Source organism: Typopeltis vanoorti, chromosome 24 (assembly GCF_054136105.1).
Source record: "Typopeltis vanoorti isolate ZY-2024b chromosome 24, IOZ_Tvanoo_1.0, whole genome shotgun sequence".
In the NCBI taxonomy this organism is placed as follows: domain Eukaryota; kingdom Metazoa; phylum Arthropoda; class Arachnida; order Uropygi; family Thelyphonidae; genus Typopeltis; species Typopeltis vanoorti.
This window is the reverse complement of record NC_143572.1, coordinates 47,381,550-47,407,252: the sequence shown is the minus strand read 5'-3', so window position 1 is coordinate 47,407,252 and position 25,703 is coordinate 47,381,550. Positions and strand designations below refer to the sequence as shown.

Below are 25,703 nucleotides of genomic sequence, written 5' to 3'. Positions count from 1 at the left end.
CAAATTTTTTTAATTTTTTTATTTAGTTAGCGACGTTCACGCGATAACGCGTGATAGGCCGTCTGGTGAGAACTCGCATCGCGCGATTGGCGATGAACATGTTAAAAGAATAATACAGAGGAAATATTTCGGAACAGGACTGGTAGTCGAAGAACTAGTGTCCCATCCTTGGAAACTTAGCAAGAGTGTAGCTAGCAGTGATCTCAGGACAAGGTTTTTTGCTTGGAGAGTGGTAAATGAGTGGAATAGATTATGTAGCATCTTGCGGATGCCATGACTATGAATGGGTTCAAAGCAAATATGATGGATACTGCGCGAATGTTGAATAGTGCTTGGCATACTATTTAGAGCCTCTGTCGATGTGTCAGAGTCCATGGAGTAGCCAATAATAATAATAATAATAATAATAATAATAATAATAATAATAATAATAATAATATATTTTTTATTTTATTGATTGCTAAAATATTTATACATAGAATAAACATCTTGTGTGACATTGCACCTTATAATTTTACAGAGTTCAGCACTAAGTGCTGCAATTCTTACATTGGATTTCAATTAAAATTTTTAATAATATTTTTTGCCTTTATATTATGTATTTACAACACGTGTTCCTCTAATATTAACAATGAATATTAAACAGAATTTTTTGTATAATTTTTTATTATTTTTATTTTTTTTTTTTTAAGTTTGAGAAAGAGTGATTATACATACAAATTTATGCATTTGCTTATAAGGATTACTTGTAGATGAGTAAGGCAGGTTAATCCCACCTACTTCAAAGCTTGGGTTAGCTTTTATGAAGAGAGAGAGGGATTTAGCCTTGACTATTTGTGTTGTTGCTACTGTTTATGTATGGGATGTAGGCATTGGATGCTAGTGATTTATGATGTGTATATTAGTGTTAATGATTTCTTAATTTTGTTGGTATATTTTCCAGAGTTCGTTTTTTAATGTTCTGTAGTTATCTACGTGTTTTAACTTTCTTGGTAGGTTGTTGAGTTGCATGGGTATCTGATGTGATCTCACAAAAGAACCGCATGAGTTGTTGAAGGGTGTGGGGATGTAAAGAGTTGTTGTAGGTCGTGTTATACGATATGTGTCACTGTTGTTTCGATAGATGATGCTGAAGGAATTCCTTGTTAATGTCATGTAGCGTTTCAGGTTTTTAATGCTCAGAATTATGTGTATCGCCATGTGCTTGTCGGATATTGGTTGTTGCGTGTAAGGTGTCCAGATCACTGTTGACACGATTTTCCTGTGTAGTGTTTCTAATTTTGTTAGGTGGCTGTTTGATGTATTTGCATAGACTGTTATTCCGTATCTGAGTAATAATAATAATAATAATAATAATAATAATAATAATAATAATAATAGCAATTTTAATTTTGATCAAGAGAAATATATAAAAGCAATTTCAGCTGACGAACACTATAAATACCTAGGAATATTACAAGCCAATGATATTCTCCACTCGAAAGTTAAACAACAGGCAGCATCAGAATACATCAAAAGAGTTAGAAATATTATGAAAACAAAACTAAATGGATTAAACACAATTAGAGCAATGAATTCTTGGGCTATACCAGTGATCAGATACACAGCCGGCATAATAAATTGGACAAAAGAAGACCTGGACAAACTAGACCGCAAAACTAGAAAACTAATGACTATGCATCATGCATTACATCCACAAAGTGATGTTGACCGGTTGTACCTACCGAGGAGAATAGGTGGACGGGGTATGCTGCAAGTGAGACAGACTGTGGAAGAAGAAGAAATTAGTTTAAGAAATTACATCGACAATAGCTCTCAGCCAATGCTTCAAGCAATTACACAAGAGGGCCTTCTTAAAGCAACAGGAAACAAATCCGATTTCAAAAAGGAACAACAAAATATCCGATAATGTGCGCTGGAAAAATAAACCCTTGCATGGCCAATTTCTTCGAGATACTGAGGACAAAATTGACGTGAACAAGACATGGCAATGGCTACAACACGGATACATTAAAAAAGAAACAGAAGGATTTATTCTAGCAGCTCAAGAACAAGCATTACAAACTAATGCAATCAAAGCAAAAATTGTCAACATCAATAATAACAGCAAATGCAGATTATTATTATTATTATTATTACGAGAAACTCCAGGGAGTCCTTAGACACATCGAGGGAGGCCCCAAATCATATTCATCACAACTATTCGACATTCATACCGTATCTATCATACCTCGCTTTAAGCTCATTCACGGTCACAGCATCCACCACAGACTCTGGCAGTCCATTCCACTCATTCACCATTCTAAAAGTAAAGAACCCACCTCTAACACCCTTACTAACCACACTTTTGCCCAGTTTCCATGGATGTCCCCTAGTCCTCCGACCACCAGCCCTGTTCTCAAAAATATCTTGTGAATTAATTTTATAGAAACCCTTCAGTAATTTGAATGTTCAATCATATCTCCCCTCCTCTGCCAATCAACCAATTTTTGCAACCCACAAATCCTCAACCTGTTCTCATAAGGTTCATTCCACAGACCTGCTATCATCTTGGTCACTCGCCTTTGGATCCTCTCAACCTCTTCCCCATCAAGAAGAATCCTAGGTGACCAAATACTACCTGGGCACAGTAGTGGGGAAGTTGATCGAGCCTTATCAAGGCTCGATCAACGTATTCTTCAGCAACCAAGTGAATTGATGAGCGGATTTGGCCACTTTTGCAATGTGCCCCTTAAACTTCAACTCCTTATCCACCAACACTCCTAAATCTCGTGCCTCATCAATTTCCTTGAGTACAGTTCCACCAATGTAGTAAACTGCTGCTAATCTTTTCACCCCAAAATGCATAACCTTACATTTTGCCACATTAAATTGACATCCATTCTCCTTAGCTCAGACCTCCAATCTATCCAAATCATCTTGCAAAATTTTGGCATCATCTTCATTCACTATTGCCCTACCCAACTTTGCATCATCTGCAAACAAATGAACTGTTCCTCTCAGATCCTTTCCTATATCATTAATGAACAAATTAAACAGCAGTGGTCCAAGAACAGATCCCTGTGACACATCACTTGTCACAGGCCGTCTTATGGACTCTACTCCTGAATAAACCACTCTCTGATATATCTCCATTAACCACCCTCCTATCCATCTCACCAACCCTATATCCATCCCCATATGCTGCAATTTACTGATTAGAATTCCATGTCGTATCCTGTCAAAGGCCTTAGCAAAGCCCGATAGAATCACTGTAAACCCATTACCCTTATCCAGTTCAGCTGTCACTGTGTTATAATACATGAGCAAGTTACTAAGGCATGACCTACCTTTCACAAAACCATGCTGTCCCCAATACAGTATCCCATTTTCATCTATCCAATCTTGTATTTTCCTCTTGACTATTTTCTCCAAGACCTTCATAATGATTCCTGTTATGCTGATTGGCCGGTGATTTTCAACAGCAGCCTTGGAACCACCTTTATGCAGCAGAACTATTTTCCCCTCTTTCCACCCCCCCTAGGGACTGACCTAGACCCGAGGCTCAAATTAAACAAGATGATCAAGGGCACTCACAATTCTTTAGCTGCTTCACGTACTACACGAGCTGGTATACCATCCAATCCCACAGATGTATTGATATTGAGGTACTGTAATAGACTAGTTACCTCTACTTCATTCATCACAATTCCAGTATAAGCTGTTGGTTCTTCCATTCCTGCAATGTCACCACCTGGATGATATACTCTTACAAAGTGCTCGCTCAGTAATTCCACTATATCGACTGATTCGGTTACCTCCCTACCCTCAGCATTTTTTAAAATCATTCTGCCATGAGTATTTTTCCTCTTACTTGCAACATATTGAAAAAACGTTTTGGGATTCTCTTTAGCCTGCATGGCCAATTTTCTTTCGTAGTCCGCTTTTGCTTTTCTTACCACCCTTGTTGCCATCTTGGCCTGAGCTTTATACTGTTCCTGCGCTTGCTGGTCACCTTTCTCCTTAAATTCCCTCCACAATTGTTTCATTTTTTGCAGGTCAAGTTTAATAGTGTTATTCGTCCATTTAATCCCTACTTGATTTATTATTCAGACTCTTGGTATACAATTAACCATTACCTCCTGCAATCACTTCTTAACCACCTCCCATGCACTATCAACTTCCAGCCCTTGCAGTTTTACATGCCATGGCACTGAGCCAAGCACACTCCTAAGCTTGTCATACTTACCAGCCCAGTAATTCCGCATGTACCCTGTCTTAATTGTAAATTCCACTCCTTTAGCCATCTCCCAAGTCATGACCTTATGGTCACTCTCACCAATTGGTGCAACATGGTCATGTTCGTTACAGCCACATTCTCGGTTGCATATACTAGGTCAAGCACTTTCTACCCCCTGGTATTTTCCCTATATGCTGTCACAGATAGTTTTCCCTTAATAACCTCATAAAATCCAATTCCTTCCTCCCATGTGCCCTCTCCTCTTTCCAGTCAATGTGGCCATAATTGAAATCACCCATAATTATTACCTCCTTCCACTCATTTTTTCTATTTGCCTATGCATACTATCCATCTATTCCATCACCTGGTCTATAGCAGTACCCAATTGTATATTTTGTTCTGCTAGATTCTATCACACACGAAACAGCTTTAAATATGCTCTTTTCTCTATCCTGCAGTTCAACTTCTATACTCCTTGGCTGCAACTCATCAGCTATCATCAATAACACTCCTCCCCCCTTTTTATTCTCCCTGCCACTCCTGAACACGCTATACCCGTCGCATTCAATCCCACTAGCTTTATCATCTTCTGTCAGCCATGTTTCACTAATACCAACAACCTGTGGCCTGGAAGTGCCAACCAAGGACAAAAACTCCTCCTGCTTGTTCCTAATACTCCTGGCATTAGTGTACATGAATTGCAGAAGCCCATTAGTCCCATCCCTACTTTGATGCCTTATACTAATTTGTTGCCATTCTGATTTGTTGTCCTTCGTACTCACTCATGCATATTATACTCATTCATACACTCATCTGCCTCCCTAAAGTCTGCATATCTACTCCCCCCCCCCTTAATAAATCTAGTTTCCCTTAATCTGTACATCCATTTCCACATCATTCATCAACAATTTTTCAAGCCTCCGTACACCAACTCCATTCAAATGTAACCCATCCGTCTTATATAAATCCTTTCGCCCATCGAACTCACTCCACACATTCACAAATGCCACACCACTCTCCATGCATAACCCACGCATAAAGTCATTGGCAATTATGGCCCTCCTTCTAAACACTTCACCCACGGTAAAATACTCACTGTCCTAACTCTCTCACTCTTCTCTTTTGCTACCTCAAGTAATTCCTTCACATCCTCTATCATTTCCATTTTGTCTTCTTTCAAATCATTTGTTCCTGCCACAATTAACATCTCTTTCACCCTCTGTTTTTGCACTCGAATAGATTCGCTGACGTCCTTTATGTTCGCACCTGGCTGGTACGATTTCGTCAACCTCTCAACTATCACACCTCTTAATAGCGAATCCCCATACAGCACTCGCTCCTTCATTTTATTGACGTTTACGAACATTCTGTTATTTTTCGTAATAGGTTTTCGCCGTTCATTAGTCGGTACACTCAGCACACATTTTTCCATACGATCCGGTTGCCTTTTTGCTCTGTATATCGCTGCGCTCAACCTTGCGATTTCACTACTCGCATTTATCTCACCATTTTCATTATCAATCAAACCATCCATTCGTTCTGTATTTCTACCTTCATTTACACTTTCAACGATGCTATCACACCTATCTGGCACTACTTCGCAATTCCCTATCACACCGCCATTTTTTTCATTGTGACTATCGTTGACGATATCACTCTTGCCACCCGAAACACGCTTGAGATCCTCATTCTGCTTACACTTTCTGCACATATTAACTCCACTATCACCATCTAACCAGACTCCCACTACGCATCTTATCTTAAAAATAATAATTAAAATAACACAGAAAACACACAAAAATCGCACAGATGCACCAAGAAACAAAAAGCAAACAAATCTATGTAAAATTCTAGTAAAATTGCCAATGATAACACAAAATATTACTAATCTTTTCAGGAACTTTCGACAAGCCCACGATCATATCAGTGCGACACCTATCGACGATATCCCAAATTATGCGATCAGAAGATGAGACTGCAGAACATCTAATCAGTGCCTACAGCAAAATAGCACAAACTGACTATAAATACCGCCATGATCAAGTGGCCAAAATAGTACTCTGGCATGTATGCAAAAAATATGGCTTTCCTACTTCTGATAACTGGTTCCAATACAGTCTCTATAAAATAGATACAGTCTCTATAAAATAGAGACTGTATTGGAAAACGAAACAGCAAAACTTCTCTGGGACTTTAGAATACAAACTGATCGGCATTTGGAACACAATAGACCTGACATCACAATTATCGAACATCGGCAGGTTTGGATTATCGATATTGCAGTACCCACTGATAACAACATCAACAACAAAGAACTGGAAAAAATTACTAATCGAGATCTGGCAATCGAAGTTCGCCGACTGTGGCTTAAACACACCAAAGTCATTCCAATAGTTATCAGTGCACTTCGTGCAACTTCAAAGAAGCTGTCCAACTATTTACAGCAATTAAAAATCAATCAAGTGACCCATATGACCTACAAAAAACAGCATTACTTGGAACAGTCCATATTTTACGACGCTACCTGACGGACTATTCTTAGATTCTTGGGTAGAATCTGAATTGTTCTGAATCACCAGTGATCTTATTTATATGGTATCTTGTTTTGACTGTGTATCAATTATGTGAATAAAATAAATAAAAAAAATCAGCTAACGCCTATTTGTTCCCGTATAGGGAGTAGGCGAGGCCGTTTACCCTGTCTAATTTATTGGAGACTGAGTGGGCAGTTCAATCTCCACTGGTAGCCAATCAGAGAGATAGCTGGCCCAAGACTATCACTGATTCATCGGTACGCAGTGAAGAAGGCGGCAAGCTAGTGTCACCATCTCGTGGTCCCTAACCCTAACACAATATTTTTAATGTCTGAAAATAGTGTGGGTTCGACGGTCGATTTTCCTGAGTTTACGGGACGAAAAACCCGTGTTTCCGGGAGAAAAAACCCGCTAGCCCATACCAGAGATCGACTAATTCGGGAACCCGTCGAAAAAAGGCTTAGAAAAATTTCCTCTAGTTGGCGACTAGATTTGAACCACCAAATTCTTTCTTCATGCGGTCAGGCGCCGTAGAGTGCAAACGCCACTTCTACTGAGCTACACAGGCTCTTTGTGAATAATAAAAAATAATAATAATAATAATAATTGTGCTTTAGTACTATTAAAAATTCACTACATTGTCTTCGTCTCGCTTGAGATTGGTCTTTAAGGCATTAGCCATAGAAATCTTGAAGCTTGAATCATCTCGTTAATATAAGATTTTAACAATGAGAAACAGAAATGGACTGTGTACTATCATCAGCAAAGGTATGAATAGGATTGGATATTAGTGAGAGAAGATGACTAATATATATGAGAACGAGTATAGTGAGAACACAGGGACCTGTCGTACTTCTGCTTTGATGAAAATATCAGATAAGAGGGATCAATTCAAAATGATATGCAGTGAATGATTAGAAACTACCTGGCATTTCACTCACAAATAAGGGAGACTTAAGATGATAGCTTTGAAAGAAGACTGCGACGTCAGACTTCATCAAATGACTTGGAATATCAAGAGCGACTACGTGCTATTCTTCAAATATTTCCATGGCCTGTGTGCAAATAACTGGATATGATTAGAGAGAAGACCTGGTGTAAAAAGAGAATGCGGAATCCATATTGGTGATCCCTAGGTAGAATACCTAGGAATCACCAATAAGAATACCTAGGAAGTATCCGTTAAGGATACTTCCTAGGTAGTGAAGAAACTGGTTGTTGAGGACGTTATTCATCACTTCTGAAAGTATTCATGGGAGCCCACGAAATGATAGTTCGATGGCTGACTGTTATCTCCCTGTTTATGAACAGGCTGGATGAAAGTTGAATCCATGGTATGGATAGATACCAAATGAGTAACACAGCTTATAAATGTAATTCGGGATGGATATATTCCACATGTCTTTCTGATGAAAGATCAGAGATACATATTCAGTGATTAATAAAATAGTAGGGGAATATATATGCTTTGGTCGCTTAAACAGAAGTTGGAGAAGAAGACTAATTCTAAGGGGACCTACAGTATACGTTGCAATTTTTCGGTCAGTATGAGGGAGGGTGGAAACAGTAGAGCAGAAATTTGGTCTACTTGCAGCAGTCTTGGCAAGAAACCAAAAGTCTCGAAAGCCATTTGAACAGAAAACTTAGTACAACTGACAGTTACAAGACCAGTTTAGGATTTGTTTATCTTTTTAAACAGTTGTTACAGGCTGCAATATAAGCCACGTGAGAGGAGGCTGGTGTTTTCAACTTGATCCACTCAATGAATCCTTCATTTTTGTCCAGGAGATTTTTGAACATTTCTTCGAAAACTAGCTTGAGAAAGTGTCAGGGATATTGAGCGGAATAGACACTAAGGCCAATTATCATAGCAGGAATTGTTTCAGTTATTAAATTATATCAAGTGCCTAAATTGCATCAGTTGCCTAGAAGTAATAATGAGACGAAGAAAAGAGCAAAATAAATCTAAGTCAACTTCAGTTGACATCACTGTTGTGCCACAGGCTAAGATTAGTTGATAGAAAGACGATCTGTAGAAAAAAACATGGATACTGTTATGGTTGGAGTTGCTATGAGGACAGTTAACATCAGTGTGATTTCTTTGAGAAAGAGAGCTAATTAAGAAAAGGTTTGATGGAGTTGTGGGAGTGATAGAAATCTGGATAGATTGGTTAAAAATCTCTTTCTTTCTAAATAGTATGTGTATCAATAATATTTCCAAGCCTCTATGGATAAAAATATTTATCATGGGAGTTCAAACTCTCACAGATCACAATAAGTTCTATAATTTCCAGGGATTACCCCTTCATTATTCCAGCACTTATTACCCTGAGAAATATTTTTTTGACACTTCTGTCAACCATCGACTTATTCAAGGTAAGAGTTTATATCCGAAAACCATATTCTCTAGTCCGTGCGACAGCCTTTCATGTCGTATTCTATCAAATGCTTTAATATATCCAACAGTATCATGATGTATCCATTCCCTTTATCCAACTCGTTAGTAACATTCTCATAAAATATGAACAAAGTACTAACGCATGATCTTTCTTTACTAAATCCATGCAGTTCCTTGCAGAGTATAGCTTGTCTATTTCAACTTCTCCAGAAACTCATGTGAATAACTGCCGACTTATCTTATTTTCGTATTTTCCTTACTATCGAATTTTCCATTACATGCTGTCGCAGATAGTTGTCCCTTAATAACCTCATAAAATCCAATTCCTTCCTCCCACGTGCCCTCTCCTCCTTCCAGTCAATGTTACCATAATTGAAATCCCCATAATAATTACCCTCCTTCCACTCATATTTTCTATTTGCCTATGCATACTATCGCCACCATCTATTCCATCACCTGGTCTATAGCAGCACCCAATTGTATATTTTGTTCTGCTAGCCTCTATGTCACACCAAATAGCCTTAAATATGCTCTTTTCTCTATCCTGCAGTTCAAATTCTATACTCCTTGGCTGCAACTCATCAGCTATCATCAATAACACTCCTCCCCCCTTTTTATTCACCCTGTCACTCCTGAACACGCTATACCTGTCACATTTAATCCCGCTATCCTTATCATCTTCTGTCAGCCATGTTTCACTAATACCAACAACCTGTGGCCTGGAAGTGCCAACCAAGGACAAAAACTCCTCCTTCTTGTTCCTAATACTCCTGGCATTAGTGTACTTGAATAGTAGATGCCCATTAGTCCCATACCTACTTTGATGCCTTATACTAACTATCCCATTCTGATTTGTTGTCCTTCGTACTCACTCGGGCATATTATACTCATTCATACACTCATCTGCCTCCCTAAAGTCTGCATATCTACTTCCACCTCCTTAATAAATCTAGTTTCCCTGAGTCTGTACATCCACTTCATTCATCCTCCGTACACCAAATCCATTCAAATGTAAACCATCCATCTTATATAAATCCTTTCGCCCATTGAACTCACTCCACAAATTCCACACCACTCTCCATGCATAACCCGCCCATAAAGTCATTGGCAATTATGGCCCTCCTTCTAAACAATTCACTGTCATACCACGGAAAAAATACTCACCATCCTAACGCTCTCACTTTTCTCTTTTGCTACCTCAAGTAATTCCCTCACATCCTCTATCATTTCCATTTTGTCTTCTTTCAAATCATTTGTTCCTGCCACGACTATCATTTCTTTCACCCTCGGTTTTTGCACTCTAATAGACTCGCTGATGTCCTTAATGTTCGCACACGCTTGGTACGATTTCTTGAAACTCTCAACTAGCAGACCTCTTAATAACAAATTTCCGAGCAGCACTCGCTGCTTCATTTTGTTTATTTACGAATTTCTTCATTTACGAACATTCTCTTATTTTTCGTATCAGACTTTCTATTAGGACATTCAGTACACATTTTTGCATACGCTCCAGTTGCCACTTTGCTGTATGTATCCCTCTGCTCAATCGTGCGATCTCACTACTTGCAGCAATCTCACGAGTTTCATTATCATTTAAATCATCCATTCGTCCTGTATTTTTACTTACAATTACACTTTCAACGTTGCTCTACACCTATCTGGTACTACCTCGCAATGTCTTATCACATCACTGTTTTCTATATTCTGACTTTCTTTAACGATATCACTCTTGCCACCCGAAACACGCTTTAGATCGTCATTCTCCTTCCACTTTCTGCACATATTCACTCCATTATCACCATCTAACCAGACTCCAACTGCTCTCCGCAAATCATACATCTCACAGACAGCGCATTGCATAAACTCTTTTATATCCAAATTCTTAAACAAACATGGCGACCTGGCCGCCATTTTTTTAATCGGTGCCATGTGGACGCTATCTTATCTTAAAAATAATAATTGAAATAACACAGAAAACACACAAAAATCGCACAGACACACTAAGATACGAAAAGCAAACAATACTACGTAAAATTCTAGTGAAATTGCCAATGATAACATAAAATACTATTGATCTTTTCAGGAGCTCTCGACAAGCCTACGATCATATCAGTGCAACACCTGGCGACTCCATTATAATGAACAAATCTAACACTCTTTGACCTCGAATTCCTTCTTTCACATGCTTCTTGAGAAATTTGTCGTAGAAGTACTCAATAAATTCTGCTTTATTTTGATTATGAGATTTCACTTCTACCCAACCAGTCCTTAGATAATTAAAGTTCACTCATAATGATCACTCGTTTAGTAATCATCAGGGTAATGTATTGATTTATCATCCCCTGCAACTGAACTGCCAACTGTATAGCTACAGTCCCGGATATTTTTCACCTTCTTAGCCTCCACTTCACACCAGATAGCCTCAAACTCACTGCTACAGGGACATTATTACCATTATTATTTTCACGCGTTTCTACCCTAATTAGACTCAAGTCGTCTGATATCATTAGCAATTGCTCCAACTCCTCTCCTACCTCTCTGTCATTCCTAAAAATACTACATCCTTTACAATCAATCCTAGTTACGATATTGATTCTGAGAGCCAGGCCTGTATAGCTCAGTGGAAGTGACCCTTGCACCTTCTGCGCTAGGCTGAAGGTGCAAGGCATGGGAAAACGGGTTTTTTCTCCTAGAAACTCGGGTTTACATCCCATAAAATCAAGAATCGACCGTAGAACCTACATTAATTCAGACAGTAACAAATTCTATTAGAGTTAGGTACCAAGAGATGGCAGCACTTTCTTACCGGTCTCTATGTGGATGGTGGCTTATAATTAGTGATGGGCCAGCTATCTCTGATTGGCTACCCATGGAGATTGAACTGCCCACTAAGTCTCCAAAAACTAGAAAAAGTTAAAAGGCCCTCGCCTGCTCCCTATAAGGGAATAAAAAGGCATTGGCTTATTATTATTATTAATGCTAACTATCACTAATGCTAAATATTTTAGACCACAATGTATTCAATAAAGCGACGAACTCAATCTCTTTGTTTCTGACGATATGGGTATTTGTATATACACATAACAAATTACCACCTGGTTTTCTTACTGTTTGGTATGCGATATTTTTGGCCTTGTTTTAGAGCCTTCTCTTTTCTCTTCCCAAACATACTCGAAAGGTACGAACCAAAGCATACATTTCCACCACATGTCAGATGCTTAACCATTTTGAAGCCATTCATATCTTTATTTGGTTTGTGTACCATTGCCGAACTTTCACAACATTTTATCCATTCCTCTCAAGATGATCTAGTTTCCCTGATAATTTTCCAGGCAACTTTCCAAATCCATTTAAGTGCAGGCGATCCTTCTTATGTGCGTTTTTCTGACCCAAACTCACTCTACACATCTAAAAACTCGCATCAATTTCTTCTATATAGCATGACATTGAATCATTTGCTGTTATTGTCTTCTCAACTCTGTGTTGTTGTATCTGGATAGCAAACCTACAATTTCTACTCTCTCACATTTCTTTCTCGCTTCTTCCAACAGACCTTTCATATCCTCTCTCATACTATTTTGTTGTTACTTAAGTTAGTAGTTCCAACAAAAACTACGATCTGTTTTACTTTAGTTTACTGTTTTCTATTATATTTGTCATATCTTTAATTTCCTTCCCCTGGAAACTGAAAGTAGTGACTCCCTCGGCATATGCAAATTTTATGATTGAAGCACCATACTATACCACCTCTTTTTTTTCTATTAGGTTTTAGTTAACTTACCCTGTTTTATTGCTATTGTTATTATTACTACCATGGTTCCATGCTTTCCTGCTTCTTCTTGTCCTGATCATTTTTCTTATCCTGCCGTTAAAGGTTTTTTCATTTTTTTCGAATTCTCTGGTCGATTTTCTAATAATTTCTTTTAGTTGGGATATTTCCAATGTCAGATTACCTTCGGTTATATTATCAATATGATTGCAGCAACGTTTCTGCTCATCGGGACAAAGGTTCTCCTCATTAGTAAAAATTTTGACTCGTGCTTAAGACTGCCATGTTGTGTCGAGTTTTCGGTGCCATTCTTAAGACTTAAAAACTAACAATAGTTCTACAATTATGTTCTTAAATGCACTAGTACAATAAATTCATTAAAAAACTCAATAATATACTAAATATCCACCAATTAATCTGAAAAAAAAAAAACACTTAATAAATCAACAAAAATAGCCGATCTTTCTTAAGACTTAAAAACTAACAATAGTTCTACAATTATGTTCTTAAATGCACTAGTAAAATAAATTCATTAAAAAACTCAATAATATACTAAACATCCACCAATTAATCTGAAAAAAAAAACCACTTAAAATCAACAAAAATAGCCGATCTTTCAGGAGCTTCGTAACAAGACACCTTTTATTACTTCTTCTACTACTATCGTTAAGGGACATGTCCAAAGAATTTGTCACGTATTTCTTATGGTCGACTTGCAATGGGCACAACACTCTGTCGAGTAATGCCGATATGAATGGATGAGGCCGTATCATTGAACGATCGCTTGACAATAATGAACTTTCCCTTCTTAATAATAAACTCAATATCTTCTTCCATATGCCTGCCATCTCATATTCTGCGATAGATCTTATAATCTGCCCTCACCACGCCATTTTTCCTTTGCTCAACAGAGTGAAAAAAATGATCCATTTCACACCTATGTGGAATGGATCATTTTCCCGTTATTTGCACAATGTCCTTACTGTTTGCATTGTGTCCTCACAGGAACCATAGTTTTCTACACGAATATCCTGAAAAATGGACCAGGTTGACTGGAATACTCTTTCCCATCTTGCAAAATATAATGCTGAAGCTGTCATTGAAGCGCGTATCAATGAAGCAGTGACGTTTATAACAGAATATATTGTCCGGACAGCAACAGCTAACATTCTTCTCATTTATACTTTACTAGATTTTTTTTTTTTTTTTAATTTCAAGAGCAAAATTATCTGAATTTTTTTTCGAGAGCGGATTTAAATCTAATCTCAAAATGCTTACTATATTATATCATTAAAGTATTCTGAGAAAAAAATTTTTTTTTTGTTTTAAAAAAATGTCATTTAGGACTGTAAGATATAGTTCTCTCATAATGAATTGTGATATTCGGCTTGCAGTACTTGCAGTTATTGATAATCTTTTTTTTTTTTTTTCTCACATTGATCAAGAAGTAAATAAAATAAAATAAATAGAAAATTGTGAAACAAAATTATTCATGCCATCATGGGAGGGTTTATGTTTTATTGCATGTTGAAACTAGAAATTCAAAAATAAATAAATAAATAATAATATAATTTCTATTATTTTGTGCTATCAGAAATACAAAAATTCCTTTAAGTGTCCTGAGCACCGCTCATAATTTCTCATGTCTTGAGGGATTACTTCGATTTGTGTCATGTGCATGAATATTAGTTTTTGGAATTACTTATGGCTTAATGTTTGTTTTTATAGATATCAATATTTAATACAAGTTAGCAATTTTAGTTTTTCAAATACGATAATTCGGCTATTTTCATACTTTCTGCAATCATTAAATGACTGCTGTTCCATGTTTTTAAATTATGGCGGTGAATTTCAGTGTGATTATTTTATGTTTGGCTATATTACATTTGTCAGTTGCGTTAGGAGAAACTAAAAGGGGTAAGTATCAAAAGATAAGTACATTTCATTTTAAAGTTAAAAATTTTGCAAAGAATAGTTTATTATCATATAAGAAATTTTCCACGAGTTCTGATAATATATAGATCTCAACAAGCAGGTGAAATTCGTAATTGGGGAGAGTACTTTCATGATGGAGTATAAATATACTTTTGAATGTCTATCACTGCACAGTAATGGATATTTTGGTTCTCAGAAAATAATTTGCCGTAAAAAATATATACTTTGTCCTTTCTGTAATGTCTAACAGTAATCCTTAGCAAGCATGCATACCATAGTAATGTTATGATATGGAAACATTGATTATGTTCATAGACATAGTATTTACTCATACAGAGATTAGGGGATGTAACAAGCTGTTGAATTAGAGACGAAAGGCGGGACAGGAAGAACTGTTTCCTTCGACTTTCAAATTATCAATGAATTCATAGAACTTATATGAGAGATTTGTTGGCGATTAGAAGGTCTTGATAATATCTCTCTCCCTCTTTTAATGAAGGAGCATCCAGGTACTTTCTCCTTCTTTGGAAAATTAGTATTATAGCTAACTTTTCAATACTATACAGAGAACAGAGTGATGCTGCCTTCCACAGTGGAATGTCCACAGGCTGGGAAGGAATGAGTTACAATTGGCATGAAAACTGAATATCCTCATTTTCTGAGAAGCTAAGTTTCTAGTGGGGGGGGGGGAATAATATTTAAAATTGTGAACTACTGACTTCAGATTATAATTTGTGTGTGTGTAAGTTTGCTTTGTAGTACTATAAATTTTCAGGCAGAGAAGATAATGCAGTGTGATTGCAAAACTGAGGTTTCACACTTGCAACTGGAGAACTTAATGCAGTATGATTGCTGTTGATCATTTCCTGGCAACACACATCTTTCTTTGAATAAACATACCACATGTATAGCATTTTTTCATTTATTTTTTTAATTGAAATATGGATTCAGTCTAGAACTATTTGAGTCATTAAATTGTCAATAGGCAGATGTCTAAGAAATGTTTTGAAAGCAGCAGCTAAATCATTGTTTTATACTGAATTAAATCTTGTAATTAATAAAATGGACTTCTGCAGAGGGGGAGTAAATGGGGCACTTGCCCTCCCCCTGGAATCTACTTGTGAAAAAAAAAACAAAAAATAAATATTTCAAAAGTTTTTTAAATAATTTAAATAAATTTTTTAAATAAAAAAAATGTATTGATGTAATTATTTGTCTCACCCTCCCCTGGAAAATTTTCTGCTGACGCCCATGATTAATAATATTTTTTTTATGTCACTTGGCAGAAATGTTGGTGAAAGATTACTTGGTTTTATTTATGTGGGTACTGAAAACAGCTAATAACAATCAGTAATTTTTGTGACCATGTTTTTATATGTATTCCCCCACACACACACCCAAAAAAGGCTGCAAAACCAATAGCATATCTTCATGATCACTTTACCATACATGGAGGTTATAGCCTTTGGGAATGCTGTGTTGTAAAGACTCTTTCAAGTGACTAGCAGTTGCTCATGTATATTTGGATTTGAGGAATGGTGGCAGCCAGGTCAGTGGAATGGTGCCCATGAAAATAACTGTATAAAGGCATAAGGTAGAACAAAAACATATATAAGGAAGTGATTAGAGTGAGTCTGCAAGCAGGGTTCACTAATTAACTGTATCGTCCTCTTCTGGATAGCATTCTCAAACAAGTAGAAAGGCTTATGTATTGGCGGTACATGCTAGTTTATTTAAAGGTATTGATTCACAACACAGAATAATAAGAAAATAATATTTATTAACTCATCTGATATTTCATTGACAGCATCTTCAGAGCACAAGAACAAATTGTTGTTTTGGTTGTTTCGTGTACTGTGACAAACTGTTTTCATGCTCTGAAGATGCTGGATATAATACAAACAAAATATCAGTTAATAAGTTAATAAATATTAAGTATTTTTCTTATTATCCTGTGTTGTGAATCAGTACTGTTAAATAAACTAGCAAGCATCAAGCATTTTTAATAATTTTTTGGGTACACCACTCTGTATATGAGGAACATTATAAAATAGAGTAATTTGGGACTTATACAGTCTGGGAGTTGATGGGAGAGGAGAAATGCAAGATTATAGCAGAATGAATTTCAGATTTTTTATTTTATAGTTTTCATTAATAGCAGGCTTTTTTCTGAATATAATTGATTTAACTAGATTTGTCACTTGAAATGAAAATGTGTCTAACTTTGATTACTTAGTTCCGGTCTTGAAATTTGAGCCTGTTGCACCATGATATCATCAGGATTAGCCAGTTTTGGAAAGATATCTTACCTTTCAATCTTTGTTCTCTTCTTCCAAAATTTGAAATTGTCAGTTATTTGGCTTTTACATAAAATTTTATTATTATTATTTGACACCTCCAGGGAGTCCTAAGACTCATCGAGGGAGGGCACCTACTCTACAACTCTCCATCTGCACCACTCAACCTCATCCACAAACCACCTTATCTACACCAACGCCATCTACTGTCCACCATCACCACTATTATTTTCACAGACAATCACAAACATCCATGCCCACGCAGGATTCAAACCCACAGCCTTTTGGCTAGAGAACGGATACACTAACCACTCGGCCAACCAGGCCAGCAATTTACTTTGGAACTCAGTGAAAAATTATAATTTCGATTTATAGATATAAATAAATCGCATGTTATTAAATAACAGTATGTGCACATACATTAAATGCAAGGGGTCTGCATTTCTTATTCCCTTTATTCTAGATAATCAGCTTCAAGTAATTACTTTTCATAGAGACATATTATTCTGCAATCTGGTAGTATTCGTGTTGGTATACATGGCCTTCAGGGTAGTTTTTTATTTTTTAAGGAGTATTCTTAAGTGCAGGATGAATGTTTCATATTTTTTTGTAAGTTGCAGCTCTATGTCAAGCTTCTTTAGTTTGGTTATGTTGCCAGACAAATAATTACTAAAGAAATTATGAATTTAATAATTATTCAAATTTTAATCATGACTATCCATCAACTGTTTTCAAAACAGTTGATGGATAAAACAGAGAGGGAAAAAATATTGAGTGCAGTATTCTTTAAGAAAGCTGGGGAGTGGGGTAGGTAAATTATCAAAAAAAGTGCCATCTGTTATGTGAGAACTAATTGTGGATCAGACATTTTGGACAATTAAGTCTGTTTTGATTGATTAATAGTACTGGCAGTACTTCTACCATTGTTGTTCCGAGAAAGGTTAGAGGCATTAAAACCAGAAAAAAGACAGATTGTGTCTTGAAATCTGACTGTTATCACAATGTAAGGGGAAGTGAAATTAGATCTCTTATTCTTATAAGACAGGATTGATTATCTTTGTTCTGTCTTATGGTGATAGGATTGTACTCATCCCACTACAGAATGAAGATCAGTGTATTTCATTCATTGTTTAGGGATAATATTGAAGTTTGCACATGAAAAGATTTGAGAAAAAGAAGAGGATGGAGTGTACTGTCATAAACTATAGATGGAATTTGAAATCAGAGAGAAGGTCATTTATATATAGGAGGAAGAGTATTAATAAAATGTATAATCCTCAGATGACTCCTGAATATTACCAATGAGACCCAGAATGAGCCATGAATCATGAAATTCATATGGTGATTACTGATTACATGTGTCCGTGCGGGAGCCTAGTGACTGTGCGCTTCGCAACCATATGCCTGGGGAAGGAGTGTCCTAGGTTCGATTGACGTGTGGAGCTGAAGGATCTTCCACAGCCATAGCCAAATTAGCCAGTCTTGGGCATGGACAGTAGGGTTTTTCCCCCACAGTTTATCCTGGGTTTTTCATCCCGCAAAGCAGGCAAACCAGCCTTGAGAACTCAACACTACAGGACATAGGATACACCGGGGCGTAGGGCTGACCACCTTATCCTTTGAACAGTTTGAGGTCCGATGATTAATAAATCCTCGACACCGCAAGGTAAAAGAGGATAAAAAGAAGATGAGATGAGAGATTAATTTTGTTTGTTTGATGGTTGGTTTTGTTTCCTGTTTTTGGAATGGACTGAATATAGGCTTGCTTTCATGTTGTAGGGTAGATGCTAGACGAGTGTGATAGACTCATCTACAACTCTGTCTCAATTCAACAACTACAACGAACCGCAATTACAATCATATCTACTAGATGATATACAATGGATTTTAGTTGTGGAGCACAAATTATGAGGGGCATAATTGCTAATAGTAGTTCTGGGCTTTGGTGTTGTTGGTGGAGATGGAGAGTTGTAGAGTGGGTGCCCTTCCTTGATGAGTCCTTGGACTCCCTGGAACTGTCACATAATAATAATAATAATTAGTGGAAGATACTCTCCAGAGCAGAAAACTTCTTGGTTTCCAAAGATTCTTCCAGTGTCAACTTGGCTAAAGACTGGTCCAAAGATAGGATATTCAGTAAGCTGCACTTATTTTAGTGAAACCGCTTATTTCTAAAATTCTATTATTTGTATGTTAATACAGGTTATTATTATTATTAAAAGTGACCTCCAGGCAGTCAGGGACTCATCGAGGGAAGCTACACGCTATATACACCAGCTGTCATACCTGTCCTTGAAATCATTCATACTACTTGCACACACACACAACATTCATTGGCAATCCATTCCAATCACACACCACTGTTTGAGAGAAAAATCTAGCTCTCACCCCATTTTTGACAGCATTCATTATCAACTTCCAAGAATGCCCTTGTCCTTTCTCCACCTTTCATAAAATGAAAAATTTCTTCTATTGATATCCTGCATGACCCTTTCAGAAGTTTGTGAGTCTCAATCATATCATCCCTCTTTTTCCTGTTTGCTAGTGTCAGGATTCTATAAATTCTCACTTTCCCTTCATAATTGGTATTCCTGATATTATTTTTAACACTCTCCTTTGCATTTTCTCCACTGTATCAGAATCATCACAGAAACCAACAGACCAGACCTGCTCACAATAGTCCAAGTGAGGTCTTATCAAGGCCTTGTAAGGAGGCAAAAAACTTCCTTACCTTTACATGTGAAGATTTGTTTCAGCATTGCAATTGTTCCATGAGTTATTATTATTATTACTACTACTACTACATGACATCTCCAGGGAGTCCAAAGGTTCATCGAGGGCGGGCACCTATTACCGTTCAATTCATCAACTACAACAAACTGCAACTACAGTCATCATCTACACCAACAGCATCTACCCCCCCTCCCCAACCACCACCACTAGTATTTTCACAGACAATCGCAAACATCCATGTCGAGATTTGAATCCGCAGCCTTTTGGCTGGAGAGCGGATACACTAACCACTCGGCCAACCAGGTCGGCATATTATATTATATTATCATTATATTTGCAATCTTTGCTAATGTTCCTTGAACTTCAACTTCTTATCTACTAAAACTTCAAAATCCTTAGCCAGTTTCTTCTAGCATAATTCCACCAATATAATATGAAATTGGATATCTAATCATACTAAAATGCATGACTTGACATTTACCAACATTGAACTGATAGCCATCTTCATATGCTCGCAATTCCAGCCTATTCAAATCATTCTGCAAGTACTTCATATCAGCTGCATTCCTGGTTACTTACCTATCTTTGCATCATCAGCAAATAGCTTCATTTAACCTGTCAAATCTGGTTAAATCTTAACGAGATTAATTTAAATCTTACAGACTCGCATCCCTCCATACACAACTTTTTGATATCTGTCAATCAGCCATCTTATCCATGTTGCATATATTCTTCAATTTATTCAAGTCATCCATGCTGTTCTGTGAAAAGCCTTAATAAAATCCAAAAATGTAGTGTATCCATTTCTCTAGTCTAACTCAACAGTGGCATTATTATAGAATGTGAGCAAGTTGCTCAAACATGACCTTTCCTTAGTAAAACCATGTTGTTCATTGGAAAGTAATTATCTGTCAGTTAATTCTGCATTTCTGTATGCAAACATTAGCCAACTTTTCCAACATCTTCACCAGTGGCAGCCGGTGAAATTTTAAGTGGGGGTGCTGCATATACAAACAAACAAAAAAAAAAAAACTTTTTTTCCTAATCAGTAACCAATTTATTAATAAATAAATTTACATATTAAAAAATTGCTTTATTAAAAATATTTTACCCTCACCACGAACAAACACCAATAATAAAGTTTCGTAACTCAGAGAAATAAATTGCGCAAGTATACAATACACTGCCCAAACGAGCAGTGTCGGAATCACTTGTAATGTGCAATCACAAGCACAAACGAATATCGGCGAATCTGGCTACATTTGACCAAACGCAATAATTCTGACACTGCTTTAGATCGCAGTGTATTTGTTTTGTGTAACAATAATTGAAAAAATATAATTCTTTTCCTATTTTCAACAGTGACACTCGTCATAATTCAACCTTGTATCTATAATAAATAAATAATTGTTATTTTAATAGAATAAAATAAGATTTGCAAAAAATAGTTCACCCTCACCACAAATATGCACCAATAATAAAAGTTTCGTATCTCACAGAAATAACGTGCGCAAGCATACGATACACTGCCCAAGCGAGCAGTGTCGGAATGACTTATAACATGCAATCACAAGCGCAAATGAATATCGGTGAGAGTGACTACGATTGGTTGAACGTAATAATTCTGACACTGCGTTAGATTGCAGTATATTTGTTTCGTAATCTAAAGCGTTGATCAAACAATTCCAATTATTAACTATTCAGTCACTGTCGAAACATACGCTGTAACCTTTAACATGTATTGCATTTATATAATGTTGTAAGCATTGTTATTATTTATAAACACAAACAAATTTTAAATTTTCCATTTTTTCATTGTTGGTGCTGCAGTGTCGCAGTGCTTATGTATAGGCTGCCACTGATCTTCACCATCACTACAGAGATAATGATAAGTTGATAGTTGGATACATCAGTTTTTGTGCCACTCTTTTATATATATATATATATATATATATATATATATACACACACACACACACATATATAAATAAATAAACAAATGCTAGAATTTTAGAGATGATCTTGTCTTGAGATCTGAGTATTATCAAAATGTAAGGGGAAATGAGAATCCTAAATATCAAAGTGAAGCTTACTACAGGTGTCACATTGTATTCCTGCATTTATTGTACAATGCAGATAACCCACTGTATACCTGCACTAATTGTGCAATACCAGGTCCTGGTCAGTCTGAATAATATATGTTGTATTCAATCAGCAGATTACGAATTTGATTCCAACAGTGGTCATGAACATTTGTGCATACTTTTATGTAGTGGATCAGTTGCTCATTGCGAAGTACCTTACTTATTTGAGGCTTAAAGTGGCTTGAAAAGATTCCATTCTTGGTCTCAACAGAGTTGGGTTCTGAAGAGTTCCAGATTATCTACCGAATATATAGCTCAACTGGTATCGAAAATGCCCTTTTGCTGGAAAGATCTGTGCTCAAATCCAATTTTAGGATGTGAAGAACGTTTATAAGGGTTTTTCAACTGAAGACAAATTAGCTAGTCTAATATGAAGATGACAGAGTTTTTCATCTTAGAAAAACTTGCATTTTTCATCCCACAAAACAGGCAAAGCAGTCAGAACACATGCAATTTATAGGCATTAATATACTGGTCTCGTAACGTTCGTTGCTTTGGCCATAAATCCAAACCAGCCAACCAACTGATGTATTATAGGTTTACAACTTTTGTTTGGGTAGGGAATTCAGTCTTTTTTTTTTTTGCTGTGATAACATTTTTGTTATCATAGCAAATTGAAACACCGAATTGAAATTAGAAGAATTTCTAAATTACTACACAGAATTGTGGACAGACAAATATTTTAAAAAAGACAATTGGCTAACAATTAACGAAAATGAAAAGGAAATAGCTGAAGAAGAATTAGAAATCATCCTGAAAGAAACAAGAAACGGAAAATCACCTGAAGAAGATAAGCTAGGTTCAGAACGATACAAATACGCAGGAAAAAGATTCAAAGAAAGACTCTTATTATTTTTAAATAAAATCTATTCAACTGGTATCCCCCCAATAGAATAGAAAAAAGCAATTGTGATTCCTATCTTTAAATAAGGTAATAGAGATGACCCTAAAAACTATAGAGGTATCAGTATACTAAATTCCTGTTACGAAATATATAGCAGAATTATAAATAGCAAACTAATGAAATATTCTGAGAACTTTATTTTAGAAGTACAAAATGGATTTAGAAAAGGACAATCGTGTATAGACCCGGCCTTTTGCCTAAAATTAATAATAGAGAAAAGAAGAGAATACAATTTAGATACACATATCGCATTTATTGACTTTGAAAAGCATTTGATAAAGTTAAAAGAAGCATTTTATTTAACATATTAAAAGAAAGGCAAATACCAAATAATATCCTAAAAGCTATCACAAGTATATATGAAAATAATCAAATACAAATAAGATTAAATCACGAGCTATCATATACGAGAGAGATAAATCAAGGGTTCTGACAGGGATGTCCCCTCTCAGCAATGCTTTTTAATATTTACTTAAATGAAATAATAATAAAATGGAATAAAAATTTACATCAAGGAATTAAACTTTCTCCTACAGTGAACTTAAACACTCCTTTTTGCCGACGAACAAATAATAATTACAAATTCTGACGATAACTTACAGAAAGCTATTTTAGATCTAAATGAGATAGCCAAAGATTATGGTATGATAATATTAACAGAAAAATCAAAAACTATGGCCTTTCAAGGACAAGATCTAGCAAGAACTAAAATAGTAATAGATAACAAGATCTTAGAACAGGTGAATTCATTCAGCTACCTAGGATCACATATGAAAATGAAAAGATATAAATGTAAAAATTGCAAAATATTTAAAAATAACAGGTGTAATTAACTCTATATTTAAACCAAACCTAGTTCAAAAACAAACCAGACTAAAAGTATACAATACATTAGCCCTACCAGTCTTAATGTATGGAAGTGAAATCTGGACAATAAAACAAAAAGGCAAACAAAGACTAATAACAGCAGAAATGAAGTTTATGAGAAAAACTGCAAAGTAGACCCTATTTGATCACAAAAGAAATGAAGAAATTATGAAAGAATTAAACCAAGAACTAGTAATAGAAAAAATTAAAAAACATAAATGGATGGAACACGCTCAAAGAATGAAAACAGAAAGATTACCGAAACAAGCCATTAGGAAAAAGAAAACCAGGACGTCCTCTTAAATGATTCAATAATGACATCTAAGGCCAGAACAGGCCATGCTAGGCCTAAATCCTTGAAACACATGATGATGAACAAAAATGTTATCATGACATTTTTGGCCATTTCTGAGACAGAAATGGTGGAAGGACTAATAGTCCTCACCATGGTGTGAGGTATTTGGAAATACTGATGGTATTTCCAAATCCAGTGTGTATACTTTGGTTGATTTTCTGAGTGGAGAAGAGAGAGGACATATTATCCAGAGGAAATCCCCTAATCATAGCATGAGATCACTTAACTCAGACTTAAAATACTACAAAAAAATTTTGTTGTAAAATCAACTTCACCTTCTTGTCATTAGGAAGTAATGCCTCCATAGCTAATTGGTTTTTGTTGCATTATGTCCCTGAGAAATTCAGATTTGTATCTTGCCTCCAAGAGGAATCTTCTTGTAAGCCTCAGGCATTACTAAGTTAGCCTGGTCTTACATGGACTATGTAGTTGAGTATTCAAAAACAGACTCAGATATAAGCTTGTTTGATAGATGTTAGATAGAAATTCTTTGCCTTACTGCTTTGGCAATAAATTTAAATAACCAAAATTAGAGAGGAGTTTTGAGACATTACTATATTTGCAGTAAAATCAAACTGAGGTTTGCATGATTACTGCTTTTAATTGAAAAACAGTAATCACAATGTCACTATATCTACAGTGAGATCAAACTGCGGTCTCATAACTTGCATGATTACTGCTTTTAATGGAAAAACAATAATTGCAATGTTCCTGTGTGGGAGGTTCTTCCCCACTCCTAGGAAGAGATTTTGAATTTCTTACTTATAGCTGTAATCCTCTAGGAGTGACCCTTTCATCAGAAATGCAAACTTATTTTAATAAAGTGTTGATTAGGTACACATAACTAAAGGTTTCATTTTATCTATCCTTTTGTTTAATTAATGTTATATATTATAGGCCTCAAGATTACATGGCTTGAACCCAATGTTCATTACTCGAACCATTCAAATGGATTGTCAGATATATACTGCTACAGAGGAGAAACAAAGTCAGTACTACATGTATGGAAAAGTGCTTATGTAAGTACCTTGTTTATTTTTTGTGCATATTTGTATATACACAAATAAAGCCTTTCCTAATATTGATTGCATTCTAAGATTTGATGATATTCAAGTCTTGCTGTTCAGCAAGACTTAAATTTGAAGTCTGATATAAAAGTCATAGTACAAGATTCACAAAATACTAACACATGAATTATTACTATGAGATAAGTTATACTTGCAAAGAAATTATATTCTTGTTTACAAACAAGCATTGGCTTCACATCAGTTGCTTCATCAACATTCTCTGTATATATAAAAAAAAAAAAAAAAAAAAAAAAAAAATTCTGGTGTGTCAGGCATGTTTCAAATTCATCTGAAATAGGTGGTACACAGCTGTATACTGATAATTAGTTTGTGTATTAGTAAATAATACCAATTATACTGATAATTAGTAACTGTATACTGATTAAGTCAATTAACATGAACAAACACAAGGGACGAGTAATACTATTTATTTAAGACCATATATTTCAGGCCTGAATATTACAGGCCATCATCAGTGGTG

At 35.9% G+C, this 25,703-nt stretch overlaps 1 protein-coding gene across 1 annotated transcript in view; it reads left to right on the top strand.

Moving 5' to 3' along the window:
- Positions 1–14,560: 14,560 nt before the first annotated feature.
- Positions 14,561–25,703, top strand: part of Nemp (Nuclear envelope integral membrane protein) — a 171,365-nt gene continuing 160,222 nt past the window's right edge. The window contains exons 1-2 of the mRNA XM_090413828.1: positions 14,561–14,837; positions 25,053–25,174. Of these exons, the coding sequence (XP_090269954.1) occupies positions 14,759–14,837; positions 25,053–25,174 (201 nt within the window). The 5' untranslated portion in view covers positions 14,561–14,758. The remainder of the gene's footprint in view (positions 14,838–25,052; positions 25,175–25,703) is intronic.